The 25,159-nt window shown below is 51.2% G+C and overlaps 2 protein-coding genes across 2 annotated transcripts; both read left to right on the forward strand.

Annotated features, from left to right (window-relative positions):
• Positions 1 to 3,488: 3,488 nt before the first annotated feature.
• ube2m (ubiquitin conjugating enzyme E2 M) lies at positions 3,489 to 8,331 on the forward strand. The gene is made up of 6 exons (XM_059017857.1): positions 3,489 to 4,153; positions 5,277 to 5,371; positions 5,722 to 5,760; positions 6,490 to 6,593; positions 7,139 to 7,202; positions 7,489 to 8,331. Exons 1-6 carry the CDS (start codon positions 4,039 to 4,041, stop codon positions 7,627 to 7,629), a joined length of 558 nt encoding a protein of 185 aa, XP_058873840.1. The 5' UTR covers positions 3,489 to 4,038; the 3' UTR covers positions 7,630 to 8,331.
• Positions 8,332 to 11,419: 3,088 nt separating this feature from the next.
• On the forward strand, positions 11,420 to 19,493 carry LOC117967264 (charged multivesicular body protein 2a). The gene is given in 8 exon segments (XM_059017853.1): positions 11,420 to 11,577; positions 13,611 to 13,788; positions 14,834 to 15,013; positions 18,916 to 18,987; positions 18,989 to 19,047; positions 19,151 to 19,212; positions 19,328 to 19,339; positions 19,342 to 19,493. Coding segments are annotated over 7 exon segments (660 nt in total). The 5' UTR covers positions 11,420 to 11,577; positions 13,611 to 13,620; the 3' UTR covers positions 19,449 to 19,493.
• Positions 19,494 to 25,159: the final 5,666 nt, after the last annotated feature.

Below are 25,159 nucleotides of genomic sequence, written 5' to 3' on the forward strand. Positions count from 1 at the left end.
TCCCTCCCTCTCTCTCTCCTCTCTCTCTCTCTCCCTCCCTCTCTCTCTCTTTCAGTATCGCGTTCAATTTCACAAATGGAAAGATGTCATTTGATCTTTTGTTTTTTTAAGTGTCTCATTTTAATTTATTTTGACGAAAACAGTTAAGTGGACATGTTTGATCTTTAAGTCAGGACTTTTCAAATTATTACAAAACCTTTTAAGAAATGGCGATGATTATTTAGCTAGTATTCAAAATCTGAGAGACTGGGAGAGAGTGAAGCAGAGGAGGGACTGGGAGAGAGTGAAGCAGAGGAGGGACTGGGAGAGAGTGAAGCAGAGGAGGGACTGGGAGAGAGTGAAGCAGAGGAGGGACTGGGAGAGAGTGAAGCAGGATCTACTGGTTAGAGCTGAGGAGGGACTGGGAGGGAGGGAGGGAGGCTGGCTCTAGTGGTTAGAGCTGAGGAGGGACTGGGAGGGAGGGAGGGAGGCTGGCTCTAGTGGTTAGAGCTGAGGAGGGACTGGGAGGGAGGGAGGGAGGCTGGCTCTAGTGGTTAGAGCTGAGGAGGGACTGGGAGGGAGGGAGGCTGGCTCTAGTGGTTCGAGCTGAGGAGGGACTGGGAGGGAGGGAGGCTGGCTCTAGTGGTTAGAGCTGAGGAGAGACTGGGAGAGAGGGAGGGAGGCTGGCTCTAGTGGTTAGAGCTGAGGAGGGACTGGGAGGGAGGGAGGGAGGCTGGCTCTAGTGGTTCGAGCTGAGGAGGGACTGGGAGGGAGGGAGGCTGGCTCTAGTGGTTTGAGCCGCTGTACTGGGAGGGAGGAAGCTGTCTCTAGTGGTTTGAGCCGCTGTACTGGGAGGGATATTACTCAGCGGTGACAGGGAGATTTGTAACTTATTGACATGCTTCTCCGCTGCAGTGAGTAGCCACCACTCCAGGCTTGAAGTGGCATTTGCATTGAGTCTGTTTGAGAGCCGTGCTCTCTGATCCGCACCACCTGTGCCCTGTGCTCTGATAAAGAGATGGGCAGCTGGCATCCGGCACTCTGCCTACTTCAGAGCGACGTCTTCGAACCCCAGCTGAGGCTCTGCATTGATCCAATGCTCAAGCACGTAACGCACACAGCCTTTGAAGACCAAGAGGGGAGAGCAAACAGGCTGGAGAGATGAAAAGCTGTTCTATCAACCAGCATGGACCATCCAGGCAAGATTAACTGATTCATTACTACCAGACCCCCAGGAAATAACCAAACGCAGCGGTGCCCAGGTGAGCCTGGTAGCGGGACCCCTGGGGGTCAGGACGGGGGTCCCAGTGGCAGATCAGCGGCACGGCTCAGCTGGGACCCTTTCCACAGAAGCAGGTACATCCTTTCCCCCAAAATTGCACTCCTTTAATAGAGCGAGTGTTTGCCAGCGGTCTTCGAAAACCACTGGACAGAAATCGATAACATCGTGCGCCGTTTTGTTTGAAGTGAATCCCATCTAGGGTATTACATTGGGGGCCCAACCTCATATACCATCAGGCATTACCCCTGGGCCAGCATTGATGACACAGCCAGGAGGCCCTGCTACATTTTGACAGCTCGTTGGAACGCGGGGGTAGGAAATCTGAGTTCAAAGGTCACTGCACTTGCACCAGGGATCAGACTTGCCTGAGCTGAAGCCCGTGAATACATGAATAAAGATCGCTGGTTCAAACGCTTGTAAATGACTCTGAATCTGATGAAGAACAAGACTCCAGCTCTGATCCGTCACGGATGTAAATTCTCATCAGCTCACTATATTATTATTTATTTCTTAGCAGACGCCCTTATCCAGGGCGACTTACAATTGTTACAAGATATCACATTATTTTTTACATACAATTCCCCATTTATACAGTTGGGTTTTCACTGGAGCAATCTAGGTAAAGTACCTTGCTCAAGGGTACAGCAGCAGTGTCCCCCCACCTGGGATTGAACCCACGACCCTCCGGTCAAGAGTCCAGAGCCCTGACCACTACTCCACACTGCTGGAATAGTGGTTAGGGCACGTGAATAAAATATATATATATATATTATTATTATTTGTTTATTTAGCAGACGCCTTTATCCAAGGCGACTTACAGAGACTAGGGTGTGTGAACTATGCATCAGCTGCAGAGTCACTTACAACTACGTCTCACCCGAAAGACGGAGCACAAGGAGGTGAAGTGACTTGCTCAGGGTCACACAATGAGTCAGTGGCTGAGGTGGGATTTGAACCGGGGACCTCCTGGTTACAAGCCCTTTTCTTTAACCACTGGACCACACAATGTTTATTTCGCAAAACAGTCAAGTTGTCTTGAGGTTTAAACTGAAGCTTTATGGCCACACAAGCTTCGTGCAAATCTATGCTAATTATAAAGATGGTTTGCTTAAGTTTTTAAGGACGGTTTGTACTCGGTTACCCCGACTTTATGTAAGTCGACCCCCCCCGACTTTATGTAAGTCGACCCCCCCGACTTTATGTAAGTCGACCCCCCACCCCCCGACTTTATGTAAGTCGACCCCCCGACTTTATGTAAGTCAACCCCCCCCCCCCCGACTTTATGTAAGTCGACCCCCCCCGACTTTATGTAAGTCGACCCCCCCTGACTTTATGTAAGTCAACCCCCCCGACTTTATGTAAGTCAACCCCCCCCCCCCCCCGACTTTATGTAAGTCGACCCCCCCCGACTTTATGTAAGTCGACCCCCCCTGACTTTATGTAAGTCGACCCCCCGACTTTATGTAAGTCAACCCCTCCCCCCCCCCGACTTTATGTAAGTCGACCCCCCCGACTTTATGTAAGTCGACCCCCCCTGACTTTATGTAAGTCGACCCCCCGACTTTATGTAAGTCGACCCCCCCCCGACTTTATGTAAGTCAACCCCCCCCCCCCCCGAGTTTATGTAAGTCGACCCCCCGACTTTATGTAAGTCAACCCCCCGACTTTATGTAAGTCAACCCCCCCCCCCCGACTTTATGTAAGTCGACCCCCCCCGGCTTTATGTAAGTCGACCCCCCCTGACTTTATGTAAGTCGACCCCCCGACTTTATGTAAGTCAACCCCCCCCCCCCCCCCCGACTTTATGTAAGTCGACCCCCCGACTTTATGTAAGTCAACCCCCCGACTTTATGTAAGTCAACCCCCCCCCCCCCCGACTATATGTAAGTCGACCCCCCCCCCCCGACTTTATGTAAGTCGACCCCCCCGGCTTTATGTAAGTCGACCCCCCCTGACTTTATGTAAGTCGACCCCCCGACTTTATGTAAGTCAACCCCCCCCCCCCCCGACTTTATGTAAGTCGACCCCCCGACTTTATGTAAGTCAACCCCCCGACTTTATGTAAGTCAACCCCCCCCCCCCCCCCGACTTTATGTAAGTCGACCCCCCGACTTTATGTAAGTCAACCCCCCCCCCCCCCCCGACTTTATGTAAGTCGACCCCCCGACTTTATGTAAGTCGACCCCCCCCTACCGGCTCCCCCAAAATAGAAATCGTTGCCTCTGCCGCATTGGAGGACCTATCCCAGCATGCAGAGCGAGAGCCTCTCACACAGCAAAAACCGCAACTCGTCTCTCTGAGAGAGAGATAGAGATAGAGAGATAGAAATTAGAGAAAAGCGACACAGCTAGCTCGTAATAATACTATTAATAAAGAAAACCGGGCTCGTAGTTTAAATCCGTAGCCCCCTTTTGAACGGAAACCGCTCTCGTTTAAACCAACGAACCCCCCCAAAAAAAACGGGGTAGAGGGAGAAGAAGGGAGGTCCGGCTTTCGGTTTTCGGTCTCCCTTTTTCGGGAGGAGGCGAAGCAGCAAAGGGGTTTGCGATCCTAGTAGCGGTGCTTTTTAGTAAATTAATCCCTTTCCGTTATTGTGGGTCTATGAAAATAAACCAGAGGAACCGAGAGGGGAAAGAGAGAGAGAAATATCTACGGTACCCATCCGCCGTGCCTCCCGAAACCGTGAATACAAAAACACAGCCACAAACCAAACGAAAACAGCATCAGTATCTGCACAAAAACACACAGCTAGGTAAATTAAAACAAGCCGAGAGACCATGATTAAGCTTTTCTCCCTCAAGCAGCAGAAGAAAGAGGAGGAATCGGCCGGAGCCAACCGCGCAGGCGGCGGGGGAAAGAAATCCAGCGCGGCGCAGCTCCGGGTCCAGAAAGGTGGGTGGAAAAACACAAAAACGCGAAATTATTCAAAGAAATGACGCTAGACTAGGATAAGACAGCCCCCCCCCAAAAGGCTAAAGTGACCCCGAGTCCTGCTTCCTGCCCCCGGTCCCCCGTAACGTCTCAAAATCGGGGTTGAGGCCCCGACTCTTCCCTGATAGCGTAGCCGGGTTTGGGTGCTCTGTGTTCGGGTGTAGAGGCCCAGTTGTCCCCGCTGTCTTTCCCAGCACCGAAACTAAGATATTTAAATATCACGTTTAAATTAATTTAAGTTTTAATTTGGCTTGGGTTTAACTCGTATACATGTCTTCGAGCGTTTTATTGTTGTTTTAAATGAATGTTTTTGGAGTCGAGTTTATAAAAAATCTTTATTTAATTCACTGTCGTATTTTTTTCCCAATAAAATGTAATTGTGATAAAAATATTAATTCGGGTTACGGGCTTGTGTCGGATACTAGTTTAAATTTTAAATATAACAACCCTGTTGGTAGTTTTTTCCCCCCTATTAGTTTACCACCCAGTTCGTTTACATTGTACCCATGTATTTATAGCGACTTGTGAACCACAATTTTATTTTCCTGCTGTTATAATTGACAACCCACTGTAATAATGTGGTGCTACAGTCTTTCATAAGCAAGGTGAGTGTATATTTGAATAACGCAGGCTGTGTTGACAGTCCGGTTCACAACACACAAAGGGAGAGTGAATCTACAGTGTGGGGAGGAAACACAGCAGGGCTGGGAATCAGACTCCCGCTGCACAGCAGTGTGATCCAGTCCTGGTTTCACTGGGAGTTTAATAATCAGACACACCTGAGCTTGTTAGCTAGACACACTGGGGGCTGATCAAGCTGGTAGCAGTAAAACCTGGACTGGATCACACTGCTGTGCGATAGGAGTCTGATTCCCATCGCTGTGGTTCTTTACAGGGAGAGTGGTTGGAAGGGGTTGTCTAGCCACGTTGATGATGCCGAACCATCGGGATCCTTCGTGCTACTAGAAAACGAGCTTTGAGGGACTGAAACGGCCTCCTCTTGTCTGGAGCGTGGAGTCGTGTTTCTCAGAAGTAACGTTGTTTAATTGTGTGTCTCAATGCTGTTTTTTTTTTTCTTCCTCAGATATAAATGAGTTAAACTTGCCGAAAACGTGCGAAATAGTTTTCTCCAATCAAGACGACCTCTTAAACTTCAAACTAGTCATCAGTCCGGACGAGGTGAGACCTCAAACTCCTGGCTCCTGATCATTTCAATATTAATAATAATAATACTACTAGACTTCATTGAGGGGAGCTCTGAACCCCAGGACTGGGTGCAGCAGCAGCAGCAGCAGCAGCAGGGCTAGTGTGAGTTTGTAACCCTGCTCAAACTCCTATAGGGTAGTTTAGGGTATAGGGTTTAGGGTATAGCAGTCTAGTGTATAGGGTTTAGGGTGTAGCAGTCTAGTGTATAGGGTTTAGGGTATAGCAGTCTAGTGTTTAGGGTATAGCAGTCTAGTGTATAGGGTTTAGGGTATAGCAGTTGAAATGATGACCTCTCTTTGAAATCCTCTCCTGTCTCTTTGCAGGGGTTCTATAAAGGTGGTAAATTTGTCTTCAGTTTTAAGGTAAGTGGATGTGTGAAGATCTCATTGAATAATGAACTGCACGCTTCATTAAATCTCACCAGTCTTTAGTCCTTCCAGTGGCCGCACACAGCTCTGGACAAAAGGGTGCCACCCGCCTCTGTGTGAAGTGAAGTGACCCTGCTTCAGCATGTGGAATGGAAGCTGTGAATAATACTGTGGATAGTTTACCTTACTGATGGATCACTCTCTCTCCTCTCTCCTCTCTCCTCTCACTCTCTCTCTCTCTCCTCTCACTCTCTCCCTCTCCTCTCTCTCCCCTCTCCTCTCTCCTCTCTCCCCTCTCTCCTCTCTCCCCTCTCCTCTCTCCCTCCTCTCTCTCTCCTCTCTCCTCTCTCCCTCTCCCTCCTCTCTCTCTCCTCTCTCTCCTCTCTCTCCTCTCACTCTCTCCTCTCTCTCCTCTCACTCTCTCCTCTCTCCTCTCCTCTCCTCTCCTCTATCTCCTCTCTCCTCTCTCTCTCTCTCCTCTCCTCTCCGTCTCTCTCTCCTTAGTGTGACAGTGCTTAAATGGGTAACTGATAGAAATCAAATATTTCAAACAGATTTTTTATTAAATGATACTTCCATCCCTAATGTGTGTGTGTGTACATATATATATATATATATATATATATATATATATATATATATATATATATATATATATATATATATTTTTTAATTATTATTATTATGGTCTCAGTGCCCCCCCCCATGTGTTTTTGTTCCTAGGTGGGACAGGGGTATCCTCACGACCCCCCCAAAGTGAAATGTGAGACCATGGTGTACCACCCGAACATCGACTTGGAGGGCAACGTGTGTCTCAACATCCTCAGGTACTGAAGCTGAACCAGCCTGTCTGTCTGTCTGTCTGTGTGTGTCTGTCTGTCTGTCTGTGTCTGTGTGTCTGCCTGTCTGTGTGTCTGTCTGTCTCTGTCTGTGTGTGTGTCTGCCTGTGTGTGTGTGTGTCTGTCTGTCTGTCTGTGTGTGTGTCTGCCTGTCTGTCTGTCTGTCTGTGTGTCTGCCTGTCTGTCTGTCTGTGTGTGTGTGTCTGCCTGTCTGTGTGTCTGTCTGTGTGTGTGTGTGTCTGTCTGTGTGTGTGTGTGTGTCTGCCTGCCTGTCTGTGTGTGTGTGTGTGTCTGTCTGTGTGTGTGTGTGTGTCTGCCTGCCTGTCTGTGTGTGTGTGTGTGTCTGTCTGTCTGTCTGTCACACACACACACAGACACACACACTAGACCAAACTAGAGCTGGTTTGCTTGACTCAGTTTAGTTTCAATCACGCTGATGAAGGCACTGGAGCCCAAACGCTGGTCTGCTTGACTCAGTTTCTTGTAGTTTTCTTGTAACTCTGATGCTCCTCGTTTGTGTTTCTCTTTCCTAGAGAGGATTGGAAGCCAGTGCTGACAATAAACTCCATTATTTATGGACTTCAGTATCTCTTCCTGGTAAGTCTGCCTGTCTCTCTGTCCCTCTTCCCAATCACTGAATTCACACTGAAGACCCTGAGAAAGACTTCTAGTCGTTAGTTATTGAATTCACTGAGAAAGACTTCTAGTCGTTAGTCATTGAATTCACACTGAAGACACTGAGAAAGACTTCTAGTCGTTAGCCATTAAACTCATTAAGTTTCTGTTTGTATTTGTAAATGTTTAATAGCAGCCTTGCTGTGTGTGTGCCTCTGAAGTTCTGGATCAAACTCTCTCTCTCCCCACTCCCCCCCCCCCCCCCCAGGAGCCCAACCCTGAAGATCCTCTGAACAAGGAAGCAGCCGAGGTCCTTCAGAACAACCGGCGCCTCTTTGAGCAGAACGTACAGCGGTCGCTGCGGGGGGGCTACGTGGGCTCCACTTACTTTGAACGCTGTCTGAAATAAACAGAGCCGGGCTGAGACACACACACACGCACGCACGCACGCACGCACACACACACACACACACACACACACACACACACACACGATCGCTGCGGGGGGGCTACGTGGGCTCCACTTACTTTGAACGCTGTCTGAAATAAACAGAGCCGGGCTGAGACACACACACACACACACACACACACACACACACACACACACACACACACACACAGTCGCTGCGGGGGGGCTACGTGGGCTCCACTTACTTTGAACGCTGTCTGAAATAAACAGAGCCGGGCTGAGACACGCACACACACAGTGAGACACACACACTGAGACATGCGCACACACACAGACACTGAGACACACGCTCAGAAAGACGGACACACTCACAGACAGAGACTGACACACACACTCTGACAGACTGACACGCACACACACTCAGACAGACAGACAGACAAACAGACACTGAGACACAGACACACTGACAAGCAGACAGACACACAGCCAAGCAGACAGACAGACACTGAGACACACACACACTCAGATAGACAGACACTGAGACTCACACTCAGACAGAGGCAGACAGACGGACGGACACACTCTCACTCAGACAGACAGACGGACGGGTTCTGTTCCCGGTTGTTGATCTGTTCTCAATGCTGTGTTTACGTTGGAAACCTTCCCATCTGACAAACAATAAAAACGTGAATATTTTTCAAACCGCGTCGAAGACTTTTTCATCTCCTGTAACCCTCAACCCCCCCCCCTCTGCCGAACCGCAGCGCGGACCCAGAGCGATCCTGACCCGAGACTCCCTCATTTAAAATCCGACAGGGATCGTGTCTGCCGGGAGCCCACACAGTAGGGCAGTAGTGTTGTGTGTTTGTTTCGTTAAGTATCTGGGGAAAACTACAAAACGGTGCGAAATGTCACAGGACGTCCTGAAGCTGGATGGAGGGGGATGGAGGGCGGGGTGGGGTGCAGAACGTTCGTCTCGGAGGCAGGTTGACAGAACCAGGGTCTCGGTGTCTCTAGAACCGAACCCGGAACCGCTCGGAACATCACAAAGAACCTAGAATAAATTTTTAAAAAATGATCATTTTAACTAAAGCCCTTCATAGACAGGCAGGCTGGCTCGCGTTCTCTTGTTAAAAAAAAAATGACACTGACAGGTGAAGCTCATCACTAAACAAGCTGTCATGATGTGTGCAATAGATCAGACTCTGATAGGCTGCCTTGCTTTGACTGAGTTCAGGAGCCACTGGATCAGCTTTACATTAGTGACAGCGCCATCTAGTGCACAGCTAGGGTACTGCCAGCAATCCCAGCGTCCGATCATTAGGGGGCGCTGGCTCTTCTAGAGAGACACTGGCTGTGTTACACTACGGAAAGCAGCTGAATCGACGTGTTTTAAATTATTTGTATTGAGATGCAAGACCACAGCAGCGCTCTAGAGTTAAAGAACTACAGCTCCCAGCATCCCTCGCCAGAGGCATGCTGGGAGCTGTAGTCCTATAGCCAGGGCTGGAGCGATTCACTGTGTCTCGATGAATCGCGATGCTTTCTTTACATGATGTGTCGTAATAGAGGTCTGTATCGCTTGTGATACCAGACCACAGCATAAAGAACTACAGCTCCCAGCATGCCTCGCCATGGCCCGCGGGTGCAGAGGCATGCTGGGAGCTGTAGTCCTATAGCCAGGGCTGGAGCGATTCACTGTGTCTCGATGAATCGCGATGCTTTCTTTACATGATGTGTCGTAATAGAGGTCTGTATCGCTTGTGATACGAGACCGCAGCATAAAGAACTACAGCTCCCAGCATGCCTCGCCATGGCCGCGGGTGCAGAGGCATGCTGGGAGCTGTAGTCCTATAGCCAGGGCTGGAGTGATTCACAATACAATAACTAGGGCAGCGCAGCTAGGACTGAAGAGCAGCTCCTGAACTCAGAGTCAAAGCAACGCAGACTGATGAATAAAATAAATTGAAAGAAAAATGTATTTGAAGTAATTGCAATGGAGTCAGAACCATTGCAAAAGCCTTAACAAGGTAAAGGAGTCTGGTAAAATAAAGATGAAACTATCTCACCCTTTGCAGCCTTGTGTCCGATGTGTGTGTGTGTGTGTGTGTGTGTGTGTGTGTGTGACACTGAGGGAATAGGCGGGTTAGGGAGGGTGTTGTCAATGGCAACGTGGACAGTGATGTGCATGCGGTAGAACCTGGGTAAGGGGGCGGGGTTTAGAATGAGGGCGGGGCGTCAGACCGATGGTCAGCGCTCCTTTAAAGGGAGGGGCCGGCGATCCTGTTAATAAAGCTAATAAGAGGTGAGAGAATGGATTTTAAAGATGGTCAGCGCTCCTTTAAAGGGAGGGGCCGGTGATCCTGTTAATAAAGCTAATAAGAGGTGAGAGAATGGATTTTAAAGATGGTCAGCGCTCCTTTAAAGGGAGGGGCCGGCGATCCTGTTAATAAAGCTAATAAGAGGTGAGAGAATGGATTTTAAAGATGGTCAGCGCTCCTTTAAAGGGAGGGGCCGGTGATCCTGTTAATAAAGCTAATAAGAGGTGAGAGAATGGATTTTAAAGATGGTCAGCGCTCCTTTAAAGGGAGGGGTCAGCGATCCTGTTAATAAAGCTAATAAGAGGTGAGAGAATGGGTTTTAAAGATGGTCAGCGCTCCTTTAAAGGGAGGGGCCGGTGATCCTGTTAATAAAGCTAATAAGAGGTGAGAGAATGGATTTTAAAGATGGTCAGCGCTCCTTTAAAGGGAGGGGTCAGTGATCCTGTTAATAAAGCTAATAAGAGGTGAGAGAATGGGTTTTAAAGATGGTCAGCGCTCCTTTAAAGGGAGGGGCCGGTGATCCTGTTAATAAAGCTAATAAGAGGTGAGAGAATGGATTTTAAAGATGGTCAGTGCTCCTTTAAAGGGAGGGGCCAGTGATCCTGTTAATAAAGCTAATAAGAGGTGAGAGAATGGATTTTAAAGATGGTCAGTGCATAAGAGGTGAGAGAATGGATTTTAAAGATGGTCAGCGCTCCTTTAAAGGGAGGGGCCGGCGATCCTGTTAATAAAGCTAATAAGAGGGGAGAGAATGGATTTTAAAGATGGTCAGCGCTCCTTTAAAGGGAGGGGCCAGTGATCCTGTTAATAAAGCTAATAAGAGGTGAGAGAATGGATTTTAAAGATGGTCAGCGCTCCTTTAAAGGGAGGGGCCAGCGATCCTGTTAATAAAGCTAATAAGAGGGGAGAGAATGGATTTTAAAGATGGTCAGCGCTCCTTTAAAGGGAGGGGGCCGGTGATCCTGTTAATAAAGCTAATAAGAGGTGAGAGAATGGATTTTAAAGGGAGCGGCCAGTGACAATGTTAATAAAGCTAAGAAGGAAACCGGTTATAATGCATTAGGCGATGCCACACCTTGAAGGTGAACGCACACACTGCCGGAAGCGATCGCGTGTGTTCTAAATATACCCTCCGATTCAGACACAGAGGAACGCTGAGTCACTCAAACCTGTTCTGAGGGCGAGTCTGAAACACTCGGGAGAACCACTATAAATATATATATATATACTATTTCTAACTCCAATCATACAAAATCGACATCAAACTAAATATTTTGCCCTTTTTTTTTAAAGAGGCGTATTTAGTTCTTAAAAAGGTGTTTTGCAAAGTGGGTGTCGTTATTTTTGGGAGTTTTTGGGAGTTTGTGGAGACAGTTTCTCAAATTTTGATAGCCACACACACACACACACACGATCCTGTTGCATCACATGACTTAAGCGCTACGTCACCCTGCGTGAGATCAAGCGTCGCCGACGTCACGGGGAGCAGCACGCACAAACAGGAAGCGTGTGTCGCCTGACCAGGAAACTAAATTAAAAACAAACACAACGAAAGAAGAGATCGAGAAACAAACCCGAGAGAAATCTCCAAACATCGCCGAGATTCAGCGGTCAAAACCCCTCGCAGGTGAGAAGAGAGGACAGCTTGAATTAATTGAGGGGCTTGGCGAGTCTGAATCATGTTGTTGTTATTTTTAATCAACAAACCACTTCTTTTATTTTTTAAAAGCCAGTTATTTTGAAGTCGAGTTGGAGTCGAGTTGCGTTTCTAGCGATTGCTGAATCGATACAGACTCCGGGTGTAGCTACTAGCGTTATTAATAACGACGAAGTGTTTTTAAAATCTAAAAATACACATTTCAGATTATTTATATGACCGGATTTGAGGACACGGCGTTCAAAGACGCGGGTGATCCGATATGAAACCGAGCGGATCCGGACGAGATTTCGAACTGGATTCTCGACAAACACCGAAACTTTTCAAAGCAAGTTTTAGTTTGAATGTAATAAATATCTCCATTTTAATATTGTGCGATGTGCCGCGTTACGTGATGAACGACCCGCGTTACGTCGTTGGATTACGTACGTAACCGGTTCAAACAAAGACGGTCTGAATACTTTATAATATTATTATTCATCAGAAGCAGCTGTCGGACTTTTTAAAATCTCAACATAGACATTCAGATGTGACGGGTTAGGATAACGTGCTAAAAATATGGGTACGTTTGAAACACGAACCGAACCGCTCAATATTATTATTATTATTATTATTATTATTATTATTATTATTATTATTATTGTTATTATTTTATATTTCCCTTTCTCAGAAGGCCAATACAGACATGTCCACTCTCCCTTATTTCCCGGGACGCTGCTGTTTTTTATTTTGATTTTATTTTTTCTGCACACTTATCCCGGGTCAGGTTTTCTCCCGTATTGAGCTCAAAGTTGTTTTTTCTCGTGATAAAGTCGCTCGTCCTTTGATGACGAGGTCGCTGTGCAGTACCAGACTCCGCCTCTAGGTGCGCGCTGCAGTGGAGAAGAGGCAGGAGATTTCAATTTACATGTTAAATGTTAAATAACTAAGTTATGTCTGTCAGTCTTTCTCTATCTCTGCCAGTCTCTCTGTCTCTCTCTATCTCTGTCAGTCTATCTCTGTCAGTCTCTGTCAGTCTCTATCTTTATCTCTATCAGTCTCTGTCTCTGTCTCTCTCTATCTGTCAGCCTGTCTCTGTCATTCTCTCTCTGTTAGTCTCTCACTCAGTCTCTCTTTCACTGTCAGTCTCTCTCTGTCTCTCAGTCTCTCTATCTCTGTCTTTCTCAGTCAGTCTCTGTCTCTCAATCTCTCCCTGTCTCTCTCTGTCTCTCTCTGTCAGTCTGTTTCTCTGTCAGTCTCTCTGTCTCTGTCAGTCTCTCTCTGTCTCTCTATCTCTGCCAGTCTATCTGTCTCTCTCTATCTGTCAGCCTGTCTGTCAGGCTCTCTCTCTCTGTCAGTCTCTCTCTATCTCTGTCAGTCTCTCACTCAGTCTCTCTTTCACTGTCAGTCTCTCTGTCTCTGTCAGTCTCTCTATCTCTGTCTTTCTCAGTCAGTCTCTGTCTCTCAATCTCTCTGTCTCTCTCTCTGTCTCTGTCAGTCTGTTTCTCTGTCAGTCTCTCTGTCTCTCTCTCTGTCTCTGTCAGTCTCTCTTTATCTCTCAGTCTCTGTCTCTGTTAGTCTCTCTATCTGTCTCTCTCTATCTGTCAGCCTGTCTGTCAGGCTCTCTCTCTCTCTGTCAGTCTCTCTCTATCTCTGTCAGTCTCTCACTCAGTCTCTCTTTCACTGTCAGTCTCTCTCTGTCTCTGTCAGTCTCTCTATCTCTGTCTTTCTCAGTCAGTCTCTGTCTCTCAATCTCTCTCTGTCTCTCTCTCTGTCTCTGTCAGTCTCTCTGTCTCTCTCTCTGTCTCTGTCAGTCTCTCTCTCGCGCTGTCTCTCTCTCTCTCTCTCTCACTTCAATTCAATAAACTTTATTGGCATGACAACAATAAACACATTTTGCCAGAGCGATGTCAGTACAGGAACCACACAGAGACCGTGCAGAGCCACGTTTTCAGTGCAGATGAGTTTGTGTGTCTCAGACAGGTGGCTGTCCCGTCTCTCAGTGTGAAAGTGTGTGTCTCCAGCAGCGCCATCATGGACTTCTTGTTTGGAAAGAGGAAGACCCCGGAGGAGATGCTGAGACAGAACCAGCGGGCGCTGACCAGAGCCATGCGCGACCTGGACCGAGAGAGACAGAGGCTGGAGCAGCAGGAGAAGAAAATCATCGCCGACATCAAGAAGATGGCAAAGCAGGGCCAGATGGTGAGCGAGCGATCTGCCAGCAAAACCAGGGCTGGATCGCACTGCTGTGCAGCGACGGAGGCACCAGGGCCAGGCGATCCACTCCAGGTTTTACTTTGCCTCAGTGTGTCCAGCTGACGAGCTCAGGTGTGACTGGTTTTTAAACTCCCAGTGAAACCAGGACTGGATCGCGCGGTCTGGTGAAGACTCCCCTTTAGTTAGATGCGCAGAGTAGCGCCTCTGGGACTGTGGTGTGTGTGTGTGTGTGTGTGATGAAAGAGGAAACCAGTAAAGCAGTGAGTCAGTCTTTACTGGTGCAGAGCACTTCAGCTCCATAGAGGCGTCTCGGAGTGATTCACACGATCACTTACAATAACGCAGGAAGGGTTTGAGTGAAATGCAAAACTATCAAACAGAATCTCTCAACCTCTCCTCCTCTCCCTCCTCCCTCTCTCCCTCTCCTCCCCTCTCCTCCTCCCCGATCCCCTCTCCTTCCCCCTCTCTTTCTCTCCCTCTCTTCTCCCTCTCCTCCTCCCCCTCTGCCTCTCCTCCTCCTCTCCCTCCCTCTCCCTCTCCTCCCCACCCACTCCCCCTCCTCTCCCTCTCCCTCTCCTCCCCCTCTCCTCTCTCCCCCTCCCCTCTCTCCTCTCCCCTTTCACCCCCTCCTCTCCCCCTCTCTTCCTCTCTTCCTCCCTCTCCTCCTCCCTCCTCCCCTCTCCTCCTCCCTCTCTTCCCCCTCTCCTCCTCCCTCTCTTCCTCCCCCTCTCTCTCCCCCTCCTCTCCCTCCCCCTCTCCTCCTCCCCCTCTCCCTCTCCTCTTTCACCCCCTCCTCTCCCTCTCTCCTCCTTCCCCTCTCCCTCTCCTCCCCCTCTTCCTCCCCTCTCCCTCTCCTCTAACCCTCCTCTCCTCCTCTCCCCTCTCCCTTCCCCCCCTCTCCTCCTCCCCTCCCCCCCCCTCTCCTCCTCTCCCCTCCCCCCCTCTCCTCTCCCCCTCTCCTCTTCCCCTCCCCCCCTCCCCTCCCCCTCTCCCCTCCCCCCCTCTCCTCTCCCCCTCTCTCCTCCCCCAGGACGCGGTTAAGATCATGGCTAAGGACCTGGTCCGGACCCGACACTATGTGAAGAAGTTCATCATGATGAGAGCCAACATCCAGGCCGTGTCTCTGAAGATCCAGACCCTGAAATCAAACAACAGCATGGCGCAGGCCATGAAGGGAGTGACCAAAGCCATGGGCACCATGAACAGACAGGTCAGTGTGTCCCTGAGGAGACGGGTCAGTGTGTCCCTGAGGAGACGGGTCAGTGTGTCCCTGAGGAGACGGGTCAGTGTGTCCCTGAGGAGACGGGTCAGTGTGTCCCTGAGGAGACGGGTCAGTGTGTCCCTGAGGAGACGGGTCAGTGAACAGACAGGTCAGTGTGTCCCTGAGGAGACGGGTCAGTGTGTCCTGAGGAGACGGGTCAGTGAACAGACAGGTCAGTGTGTCCCTGAGGAGACGGGTCAGTGTGTCCCTGAGGAGACGGGTCAGTGAACAGACAGGTCAGTGTGTCCCTGAGGAGACGGGTCAGTGTGTCCCTGAGGAGACGGGTCAGTGTGTCCCTGAGGAGACGGGTCAGTGAACAGACAGGTCAGTGTGTCCCTGAGGAGACGGGTCAGTGTGTCCCTGAGGAGACGGGTCAGTGAACAGACAGGTCAGTGTGTCCCTGAGGAGACGGGTCAGTGTGTCCCTGAGGAGACGGGTCAGTGTGTCCCTGAGGAGACGGGTCAGTGTGTCCCTGAGGAGACGGGTCAGTGTGTCCCTGAGGAGGCGGGTCAGTGTGTCCCTGAGGAGGCGGGTCAGTGTGTCCCTGAGGAGACGGGTCAGTGAACAGACAGGTCAGTGTGTCCCTGAGGAGACGGATCAGTGAACAGACAGGTCAGTGTGTCCCTGAGGAGACGGGTCAGTGTGTCCCTGAGGAGACGGATCAGTGAACAGACAGGTCAGTGTGTCGCTGAGGAGGACGGGTCAGTGAACAGACAGGTCAGTGTGTCCCTGAGGAGACGGGTCAGTGTGTCCCTGGGGAGACGGGTCAGTGTGTCCCTGAGGAGACGGGTCAGTGTGTCCCTGAGGAGACGGGTCAGTGTGTCCCTGAGGAGACAGGTCAGTGTGTCCCTGAGGAGACGGGTCAGTGTGTCCCTGAGGAGACGGGTCAGTGAACAGACAGGTCAGTGTGTCCCTGAGGAGACGGATCAGTGAACAGACAGGTCAGTGTGTCCCTGAGGAGACGGGTCAGTGAACAGACAGGTCAGTGTGTCCCTGAGGAGACGGGTCAGTGTGTCCCTGAGGAGACGGGTCAGTGTGTCCCTGAGGAGACGGGTCAGTGTGTCCCTGAGGAGACAGGTCAGTGTGTCCCTGAGGAGACGGGTCAGTGAACAGACAGGTCAGTGTGTCCCTGAGGAGACGGGTCAGTGTGTCCCTGAGGAGACGGGTCAGTGTGTCACTGAGGAGACGGGTCAGTGAACAGACAGGTCAGTGTGTCCCTGAGGAGACGGGTCAGTGTGTCCCTGAGGAGGCGGGTCAGTGTGTCCCTGAGGAGGCGGGTCAGTGTGTCCCTGAGGAGACGGGTCATTGTGTCCCTGAGGAGACGGGTCAGTGAACAGACAGGTCAGTGTGTCCCTGAGGAGGCGGGTCAGTGTGTCCCTGAGGAGACGGGTCAGTGTGTCCCTGAGGAGACGGGTCAGTGAACAGACAGACAGGTCAGTGTGTCCCTGAGGAGGCGGGTCAGTGTGTCCCTGAGGAGACGGGGTCAGTGTGTCCCTGAGGAGACAGGTCAGTGAAGAGACAGACAGGTCAGTGTGTCCCTGAAGAGACGGGTCAGTGTGTCCCTGAGGAGATGGGTCAGTGTGTCCCTGAGGAGACGGGTCAGTGTGTCCCTGAAGAGACGGGTCAGTGTCTCCCTGAGGAGACGGGTCAGTGAACAGACAGGTCAGTGTCTCCCTGAGGAGACGGGTCAGTGTGTCCCTGAGGAGACGGGTCAGTGAACAGACAGGTCAGTGTGTCCCTGAGGAGACGGGTCAGTGTGTCCCTGAGGAGACGGGTCAGTGTGTCCCTGAGGAGACGGGTCAGTGAACAGACAGGTCAGTGTGTCCCTGAGGAGACGGGTCAGTGTGTCCCTGAGGAGGCGGGTCAGTGTGTCCCCTGAGGAGGCGGGTCAGTGTGTCCCTGAGGAGACGGGTCAGTGTGTCCCTGAGGAGACAGGTCAGTGTGTCCCTGAGGAGACGGGTCAGTGTGTCCCTGAGGAGGCGGGTCAGTGTGTCCCTGAGGAGACGGGTCAGTGTGTCCCTGAGGAGACGGGTCAGTGTGTCCCTGAGGAGACAGGTCAGTGAAGAGACAGACAGGTCATTGTGTCCCGGAAGAGGCGGGTCAGTGTGTCCCTGAGGAGACAGGTCCATGTGTCCCTGAAGAGACAGGTCAGTGAAGAGACAGGTCAGTGTGTCCCTGAAGAGACAGGTCAGTGTGTGTCCCTGAAGAGACAGGTGTGTGTGTGATTCACTCTCTCTCTCTCTGTGTGTGATTCACTCTTTCTGTGTGTGTGATTCACTCTCTCTGTGTGTGATTCACTCTCTCTGTGTGTGATTCACTCTCTCTGTGTGTGTGTGATTCACTCTCTCTGTGTGTGTGTGATTCACTCTCTCTCTGTGTGTGTGATTCACTCTCTCTCCGTGTGTGTGTGATTCACTCTCTCTCTCTGTGTGTGTGTGATTCACTCTCTCTGTGTGTGTGTGATTCACTCTCTCTGTGTGTGTGTGATTCACTCTCTCTCTCTGTGTGTGTGTGATTCACTCTCTCTCTGTGTGATTCACTCTCTCTGTGTGTGTGATTCACTCTCTCTGTGTGTGTGATTCACTCTCTCTCTGTGTGTGATTCACTCTCTCTGTGTGTGTGAGATTCACTCTCTCTGTGTGTGTGTGATTCACTCTCTCTCTCTGTGTGTGTGATTCTCTCTCTCTCTGTGTGTGTGTGATTCACTCTCTCTCCGTGTGTGTGTGATTCACTCTCTCTCTCTGTGTGTGTGTGATTCACTCTCTCTCTGTGTGTGTGTGATTCACTCTCTCTGTGTGTGTGTGATTCACTCTCTCTCTCTGTGTGTGTGATTCTCTCTCTCCCTGTGTGTGTGTGATTCACTCTCTCTCCCTGTGTGTGTGTGATTCACTCTCTCTGTGTGTGTGTGATTCACTCTCTCTGTGTGTGTGTGATTCACTCTCTCTCTGTGTGTGTGTGATTCTCTCTCTCCCTGTGTGTGTGTGATTCACTCTCTCCTGTGTGTGTGATTCACTCTCTCCCTGTGTGTGTGATTCACTCTCTCTCTCTGTGTGTGTGATTCTCTCTCTCCCTGTGTGTGTGTGATTCACTCTCTCTCCCTGTGTGTGTGTGATTCACTCTCTCTGTGTGTGTGTGATTCACTCTCTCTGTGTGTGTGTGATTCACTCTCTCTGTGTGTGTGATTCACTCTCTCTCCCTGTGTGTGTGTGATTCACTCTCTCTGTGTGTGTGTGATTCACTCTCTCTCTGTGTGTGTGTGATTCACTCTCTCTGTGTGTGTGATTCACTCTCTCTGTGTGTGTGTGATTCACTCTCTCTGTGTGTGTGTGATTCACTCTCTCTCTGTGTGTGTGATTCACTCTCTCTCTCTGTGTGTGTGATTCACTCTCTCTGTGTGTGTGTGATTCACTCTCTCTGTGTGTGTGTGATTCACTCTCTCTCTCTGTGTGTGTGATTCTCTCTCTCTCTGTGTGTGTGATTCACTCTCTCTCTGTGTGTGATTCACTCTCTCTCTCTGTGTGTGTGATTCACTCTCTCTGTGTGTGTGTGATTCACTCTCTCTGTGTGTGTGTGATTCACTCTCTCTGTGTGTGTGTGATTCACTCTCTCTGTGTGTGTGTGATTCACTCTCTCTCTGTGTGTGTGATTCTCTCTCTCTCTGTGTGTGTGATTCACTCTCTCTCTGTGTGTGTGATTCTCTCTCTCCCTGTGTGTGTGATTCACTCTCTCTCTCTGTGTGTGTGATTCTCTCTCTCCCTGTGTGTGTGTGATTCTCTCTCTCTCTGTGTGTGTGATTCACTCTCTCTCTCTCTGTGTGTGATTCACTCTCTCTCTCTCTCTCTGTGTTTCAGCTCAAGCTCCCTCAGATTCAGAAGATCATGATGGAGTTTGAGAAGCAGTCTGAGATCATGGACATGAAGGAGAGAGATGATGAACGATGCCATCGACGACGCCATGGGAGACGAGGATGACGAGGAGGAGAGGTGAGAGAGGAGCGCCCTGCTCCATTATCAGTGCGTCAAGCGAATCTCCACACAGTGCTGTCACCAAACCCACTGACACCTCCCCCGCTCTCTCTCTCCTCAGCGACGCGGTCGTTTCTCAAGTCCTGGATGAGCTGGGACTGAACCTCACCGACGAGCTCTCCAGTAAGTGCGCGTGCGTGCGTGCGTGTCCGCGTGCGTGGGTGCGTGTCCAGTGCCAGCGTTCTCTCCTGTGTTCACAGCGCAGTGCGCTCACTGTAATCCCTCTGCTTGCCTTTAGACCTCCCGTCCACCGGGGCAAACTCTCCGTGACGACTGGGAAGAAAGCAGAGCCGACGCCAACCTTAGCAGATGCTGACGCCGATCTGGAGGAGAGACTGAACAACTTGAGAAGAGACTGAGAGAGAGAGGAGAGAGACTGGGGAGGGGGTTAGAGAATTGGAGGGGGAGAGAGGGAGGGGGTTAGAGAATTGGAGGGGGAGAGAGACTGAACAACTTGAGAAGAGACTGAGAGAGAGGAGGAGAGACTGGGGAGGGGGGTTAGAGAATTGGAGGGGGAGAGAGACTGAACAACTTGAGAAGAGACTGAGAGAGAGAGGAGAGAGACTGGGGAGGGGGTTAGAGAATTGGAGGGGGAGCGAGGGAGGGGGTTAGAGAATTGGAGGGGGAGAGAGACTGAACAACTTGAGAAGAGACTGAGAGAGAGAGGAGAGAGACTGGGGAGGGGGTTAGAGAATTGGAGGGGGAGAGAGACTGAACAACTTGAGAAGAGACTGAGAGAGAGGAGAGAGACTGGGGAGGGGGTTAGAGAATTGGAGGGGGAGCGAGGGAGGGGGTTAGAGAATTGGAGGGAGAGGGGGAGAGAGGGAGGGGGTTAGAGAATTGGAGGGGGAGAGAGACTGAACAACTTGAGAAGAGACTGAGAGAGAGAGGAGAGAGACTGGGGAGGGGGTTAGAGAATTGGAGGGGAGAGGGAGGGGGTTAGAGAATTGGAGGGGGAGAGAGACTGAACAACTTGAGAAGAGACTGAGAGAGAGAGGAGAGAGACTGGGGAGGGGGTTAGAGAATTGGAGGGGGAGAGGAGAGGGTTAGAGAATTGGAGGGGGAGAGAGACTGAACAACTTGAGAAGAGACTGAGAGAGAGAGGAGAGAGACTGGGGAGGGGGTTAGAGAATTGGAGGGGGAGAGGGAGGGGGTTAGAGAATTGGAGGGGGAGAGGGAGGGGGTTAGAGAATTGGAGGGGGAGAGAGACTGAACAACTTGAGAAGAGACTGAGAGAGAGAGGAGAGAGACTGGGGAGGGGGTTAGAGAATTGGAGGGGGAGAGGGAGGGGGTTAGAGAATTGGAGGGGGAGAGAGACTGAACAACTTGAGAAGAGACTGAGAGAGAGAGGAGAGAGACTGGGGAGGGGGTTAGAGAATTGGAGGGGGTTAGAGAATTGGAGGGGGAGAGAGGGAGGGGGTTAGAGAATTGAAGAGCAGGAGGGGAGAGAGAGACAGAGGGGAGGAAATTTGACTCGTTTCACCACCGTAATAAATGAGGGAGAAAAAAACAAAACCTGTCAACTCGTTTGTGAACTAGAAAGAAGTGTGAAGGGTCTTTATACAGGAAAACACAGGACAGTGCAGAGAGGTCATCACATCGCAGATCAGAAAGAGCTGTGTCTGAAAACAACGCATGAGCTGCACTGCATTACTCAGGGGAGCTGGAAGATTATTATTATTATTATTATTATTATTATTATTATGATGATGATTCCTGGCCAGCCCTGTGAGATAATGTTCCCTCGTTAACATATTGAATTCCACCCCCTCTATATAGAATGAACTCCCTCAGCTTCATAGAGTCCAATGAAAGCTGCTGAATAATGTTCCCTTGTTAACATATTGAATTCCACCCCCTCTATATAGAATGAACTCCCTCAGCTTCATAGAGTCCAATGAAAGCTGCTGAATAATGTTCCCTTGTTAACATATTGAATTCCACCCCCTCTATATAGAATGAACTCCCTCAGCTTCATAGAGTCCAGTGAAAGCTGCTGAATAATGTTCCCTTGTTAACATATTGAATTCCACCCCCTCTATATAGAATGAACTCCCTCAGCTTCATAGAGTCCAATGAAAGCTGCTGAATAATGTTCCCTTGTTAACATATTGAATTCCACCCCCTCTATATAGAATGAACTCCCTCAGCTTCATAGAGTCCAATGAAAGCTGCTGAATAATGTTCCCTTGTTAACATATTGAATTCCACACCCTCTATATAGAATGAACTCCCTCAGCTTCAGAGTCTCCTCTCTCTCTGAAATGCTGACATTGTTTCTCAGCTCTGACAACAGAACGCTAAGTAAACTCGTGTGTGTGTGTGTGTGTGCGCGCGCGCGTATCCACACAGACGCACACTCCTGGGCTATATCTTCAAATGTAATCATTTTTTCTTCTATATAAATATGGTATATCTCAGCTCTGTATAAAAGCTGGTTCTTCAATCTAGGACATCTAGATTGATCTCTGTTTGTGTGCAGCGAGTGTGTTGGATCTCGTTTGGGATCTTGTTAAATTTTCAGATTTAAAACTGGGCTGTTGTAAGTGTTGTTTTTTTTTCAATAAAGTTTCTTAGGTTTATTTTGAGTTTCTGTGTCCAATTATTAAAAATAACTAAACAAAAGGACTGTGACGAGACACAGAGTAGTAGATTTTGGTGCATTTTAACTGTAAAATCTAAAGGGAGGGGTCAGTGATCCTGTTAATAAAGCTAATAAGAGGTGAGAGAATGGATTTTAAAGATGGTCAGCGCTCCTTTAAAGGGAGGGGCCAGCAATCCTGTTAATAAAGCTAATAAGAGGTGAGAGAATGGATTTTAAAGATGGTCAGCGCTCCTTTAAAGGGAGGGGTCAGTGATCCTGTTAATAAAGCTAGTAAGAGGTGAGAGAATGGATTTTAAAGATGGTCAGCGCTCCTTTAAAGGGAGGGGTCAGTGATCCTGTTAATAAAGCTAATAAGAGGTGAGAGAATGGATTTTAAAGATGGTCAGCGCTCCTTTAAAGGGAGGGGTCAGTGATCCTGTTAATAAAGCTAGTAAGAGGTGAGAGAATGGATTTTAAAGATGGTCAGCGCTCCTTTAAAGGGAGGGGTCAGTGATCCTGTTAATAAAGCTAATAAGAGGTGAGAGGATGGATTTTGAAGCTGTGGTCCTCCTGTAATGACCGCGTCTGCAGAAACCAAAATCAATAGCCGCTACATTCCGGTGGTATTTCAGAAAATAATTTTATTGTGCAGACAAGAGCCACCTCAGCATGGAAATGTACTTCAAAAAACAAAACACAAACATGTTTGTTTCAAGAACTTCCCAAACTCCAGTGCATACAAATCCTGGCGCACGCGTCACACATTTCATTTTCATTTTATATTTTTTTATATCCATATAGAAAAGTGTCCGTGTTTTATAAACGCCACGAGTCGGTTATTTACAGATTTTCAGTTCTGGCCCGACTTTGAAAAGATTTCCACCAAGAAAAGAACCCAAACTTTACAATCGGTCAATACGTGAATGTGAATCACAGCTCTACACCCCCCCCTCACCCCCTCCCACCCCCCCTCCACAACCCCTCACACCCCCTCCATCCCCCTCACAGCCCCTCCCACCCCCTCACAGCCCCTCCCACCCCCTCCATCCCCCTCACAGCCCCTCCCACCCCCTCACAGCCCCTCTCACCCCCTCACAGCCCCTATCACCCCCTCTCACCCCCTCACAGCCCCTCCCACCCCCTCCACAACCCCTCTCACCCCCTCACACCCCCTCCATCCCCCTCACAGCCCCTCCCACCCCCTCACAGCCCCTCCCACCCCCTCCATCCCCCTCACACCCCCTCACAGCCCCTATCACCCCCTCTCACCCCCTCACAGCCCCTATCACCCCCTCTCACCCCCTCACAGCCCCTCCCACCCCCCTCCACAACCCCTCTCACCCCCTCACAGCCCCTCCCACCCCCTCACAGCCCCCCTCACCCCCTCTCAGCCCCTCACACCCCCTCACAGCCCCTATCACCCCCTCTCACCCCCTCACAGCCCCTATCACCCCTCTCACCCCCTCACAGCCCCTCCCACCCCCTCCACAACCCCTCTCACCCCCTCACAGCCCCTCCACCCCTCACCCCCTCTCAGCCCCTCACACCCCCTCACAGCCCCTCCCACCCCCTCACAGCCCCTATCACCCCCTCTCACCTCCTCACACCTCCTCACAGCCCCTCTCACCCCCTCCACAACCCCTCTCACCCCCTCCCACCCCCTCACAGCCCCTATCACCCCCTCACAGCCCCTCACCACCTATCACCCCCTCTCAGCCCCTCCCACCCCCTCACAGCCCCTATCACCCCCTCACAGCCCCTCCCACCCCCTCACAGCCCCTATCACCCCCTCACAGCCCCTCTCAGCCCCTCTCACCCCCTCACACCTCCTCCCACCCCCTCACAGCCCCTATCACCCCCTCTCACCCCCCTCACAGCCCCTATCACCCCCTCACAGCCCCTCACCACCTATCACCCCCCCTCACCCCCTCACAGCCCCTCCCACCCCCTCACAGCCCCTCACAGCCCCTCTCAGCCCCTCACCCCCTCACAGCCCCTCTCAGCCCCTCTCACCCCCTCACAGCCCCTCCACACCCCCTCACAGCCCCTATCACCCCCTCACAGCCCCTCTCACCCCCTCACAGCCCCTCTCACCCCCTCACAGCCCCTCACAGCCCCTCCACACCCCCTCACAGCCCCCTCTCCCCCCTCACAGCCCCTCCCCCTCCCCCTCCCCCTCCCTACCCCTCGAAGTCGCTGACAAGCTGCAGCTCAAACACCTGCAGATGTTGCTTCAGCTTCTCCGGAGATCGGGGGGGCTTTCGAACCCGTCTCCACAACCCAGCACCTCCCCCCCCGGCTGGCCCCTCCCCCCGGGGGGCGTGTCTGCACCCCCCAGCTCCGCCCCGGAGCCCAGGAAACTCAAAACCTGGCCCTCGCTGGCGGCCGCGTCAGCACCGGACCCTTCCAGTAGAAACACCTGCCCCTCTGGCAGAGTGACGACCTGCAGCCCCCCTCCCTCCCCCCCTCCCTCCCCCTCCCCCTCCCCCTCCCCATTCCCCCCGCTCCTCCTCTCCTGCAGCAGGACGGCCAGCCTGTGTCTGAGCCTCAGCTCGCGTCGCCGGGCAGCGGCCAGCTGTCTGTGCGCCCGCTCCATCCCCTCGCGGGCCGCCTCTGCGCGGGCTCTCCAGCACAGGGGGCTCTGCACCCCGTAGCTGTGCTCCCGGGCGATGTAGGAGCCGGGAGGGGGGGGCAGGCGGGCCATATAGACCGAGGGAGAGGCCGGGCGAGGGGGATGTTGCCCTGGCAAGCTCCTCTCCTTCCCTCTCCCTCTCCCTCTCCTGAGCCTCCTCATCTCTCTCCAGCTGGTTCTGCTCAAGCCTCGCCCCCGCGGTGGCTCCTCCCACTCCTCCAGATATGTTCTGCTCAAGCCCCGCCCCCGCGTGGCTCCTCCCACTCCCCATCCTCCTGCTGCCTCTGACAAGCCCCGCCCCTCGCAGGAAACCGCCCCTGGGATAGGCGGAAGGTCTCTCTCTTCTCCTGGCTGCTGCTCCGTCCCGATTGGTTGGTCTGTTTTCGAGGTCCAGCCTGCCTCAGGCCCCGCCCCCTCTCCTTCTTCTCCTCCTCCTCTTCCTCGTCCTCTGTTTTGGGGACCCCGCTGGTTTCCGAGGATTTCCTTTGCCTGCTGCTGAAATGAGTGAGAGGGAGGGAGGAGGGGAGGAGAGGGAGTTCATATGATTTAGAAATACTAGTTTTTTTAGTTTTTTTTAATTCACACTGAAGACGCTGAGAGTGTCTCTCCTCTCACCCTCTCTGTGGTACCCAGACTGGGATCTCTCTCTCCTCTCTCCTCCCCTGCCCTCTCTCTCCTCTCTCTCCTCTCTAGCTCCTCTCCTCTCTCTCCCCTCCTCTCTCTCTCTCCCTCTCCTCTCTCCTCTCTCTCCCCTCTCCTCTCTCCTCTCCTCTCCCTCTCTCTCTCCCTCTCTCTCCTCTCCTCTCTCTCCTCTCTAGCTCCTCTCCTCTCTCCTCTCCTCTCTCTCCTCTCTT

The sequence above is a fragment of the Acipenser ruthenus genome, chromosome 57, assembly GCF_902713425.1.
Source record: "Acipenser ruthenus chromosome 57, fAciRut3.2 maternal haplotype, whole genome shotgun sequence".
In the NCBI taxonomy this organism is placed as follows: domain Eukaryota; kingdom Metazoa; phylum Chordata; class Actinopteri; order Acipenseriformes; family Acipenseridae; genus Acipenser; species Acipenser ruthenus.

Excerpts from the sequence above, each read along its gene's own strand:
- ube2m (XM_059017857.1), top strand. The coding sequence starts at position 4,039 with ATGATTAAGCTTTTCTCCCTCAAGCAGCAGAAGAAAGAGGAGGAATCG. Across the intron at positions 5,372-5,721 it reads TAGTCATCAGTCCGGACGAG|GGGTTCTATAAAGGTGGTAA; the intron begins GTGAGACCTCAA and ends GTCTCTTTGCAG. Across the intron at positions 5,761-6,489 it reads AATTTGTCTTCAGTTTTAAG|GTGGGACAGGGGTATCCTCA; the intron begins GTAAGTGGATGT and ends TTTTGTTCCTAG.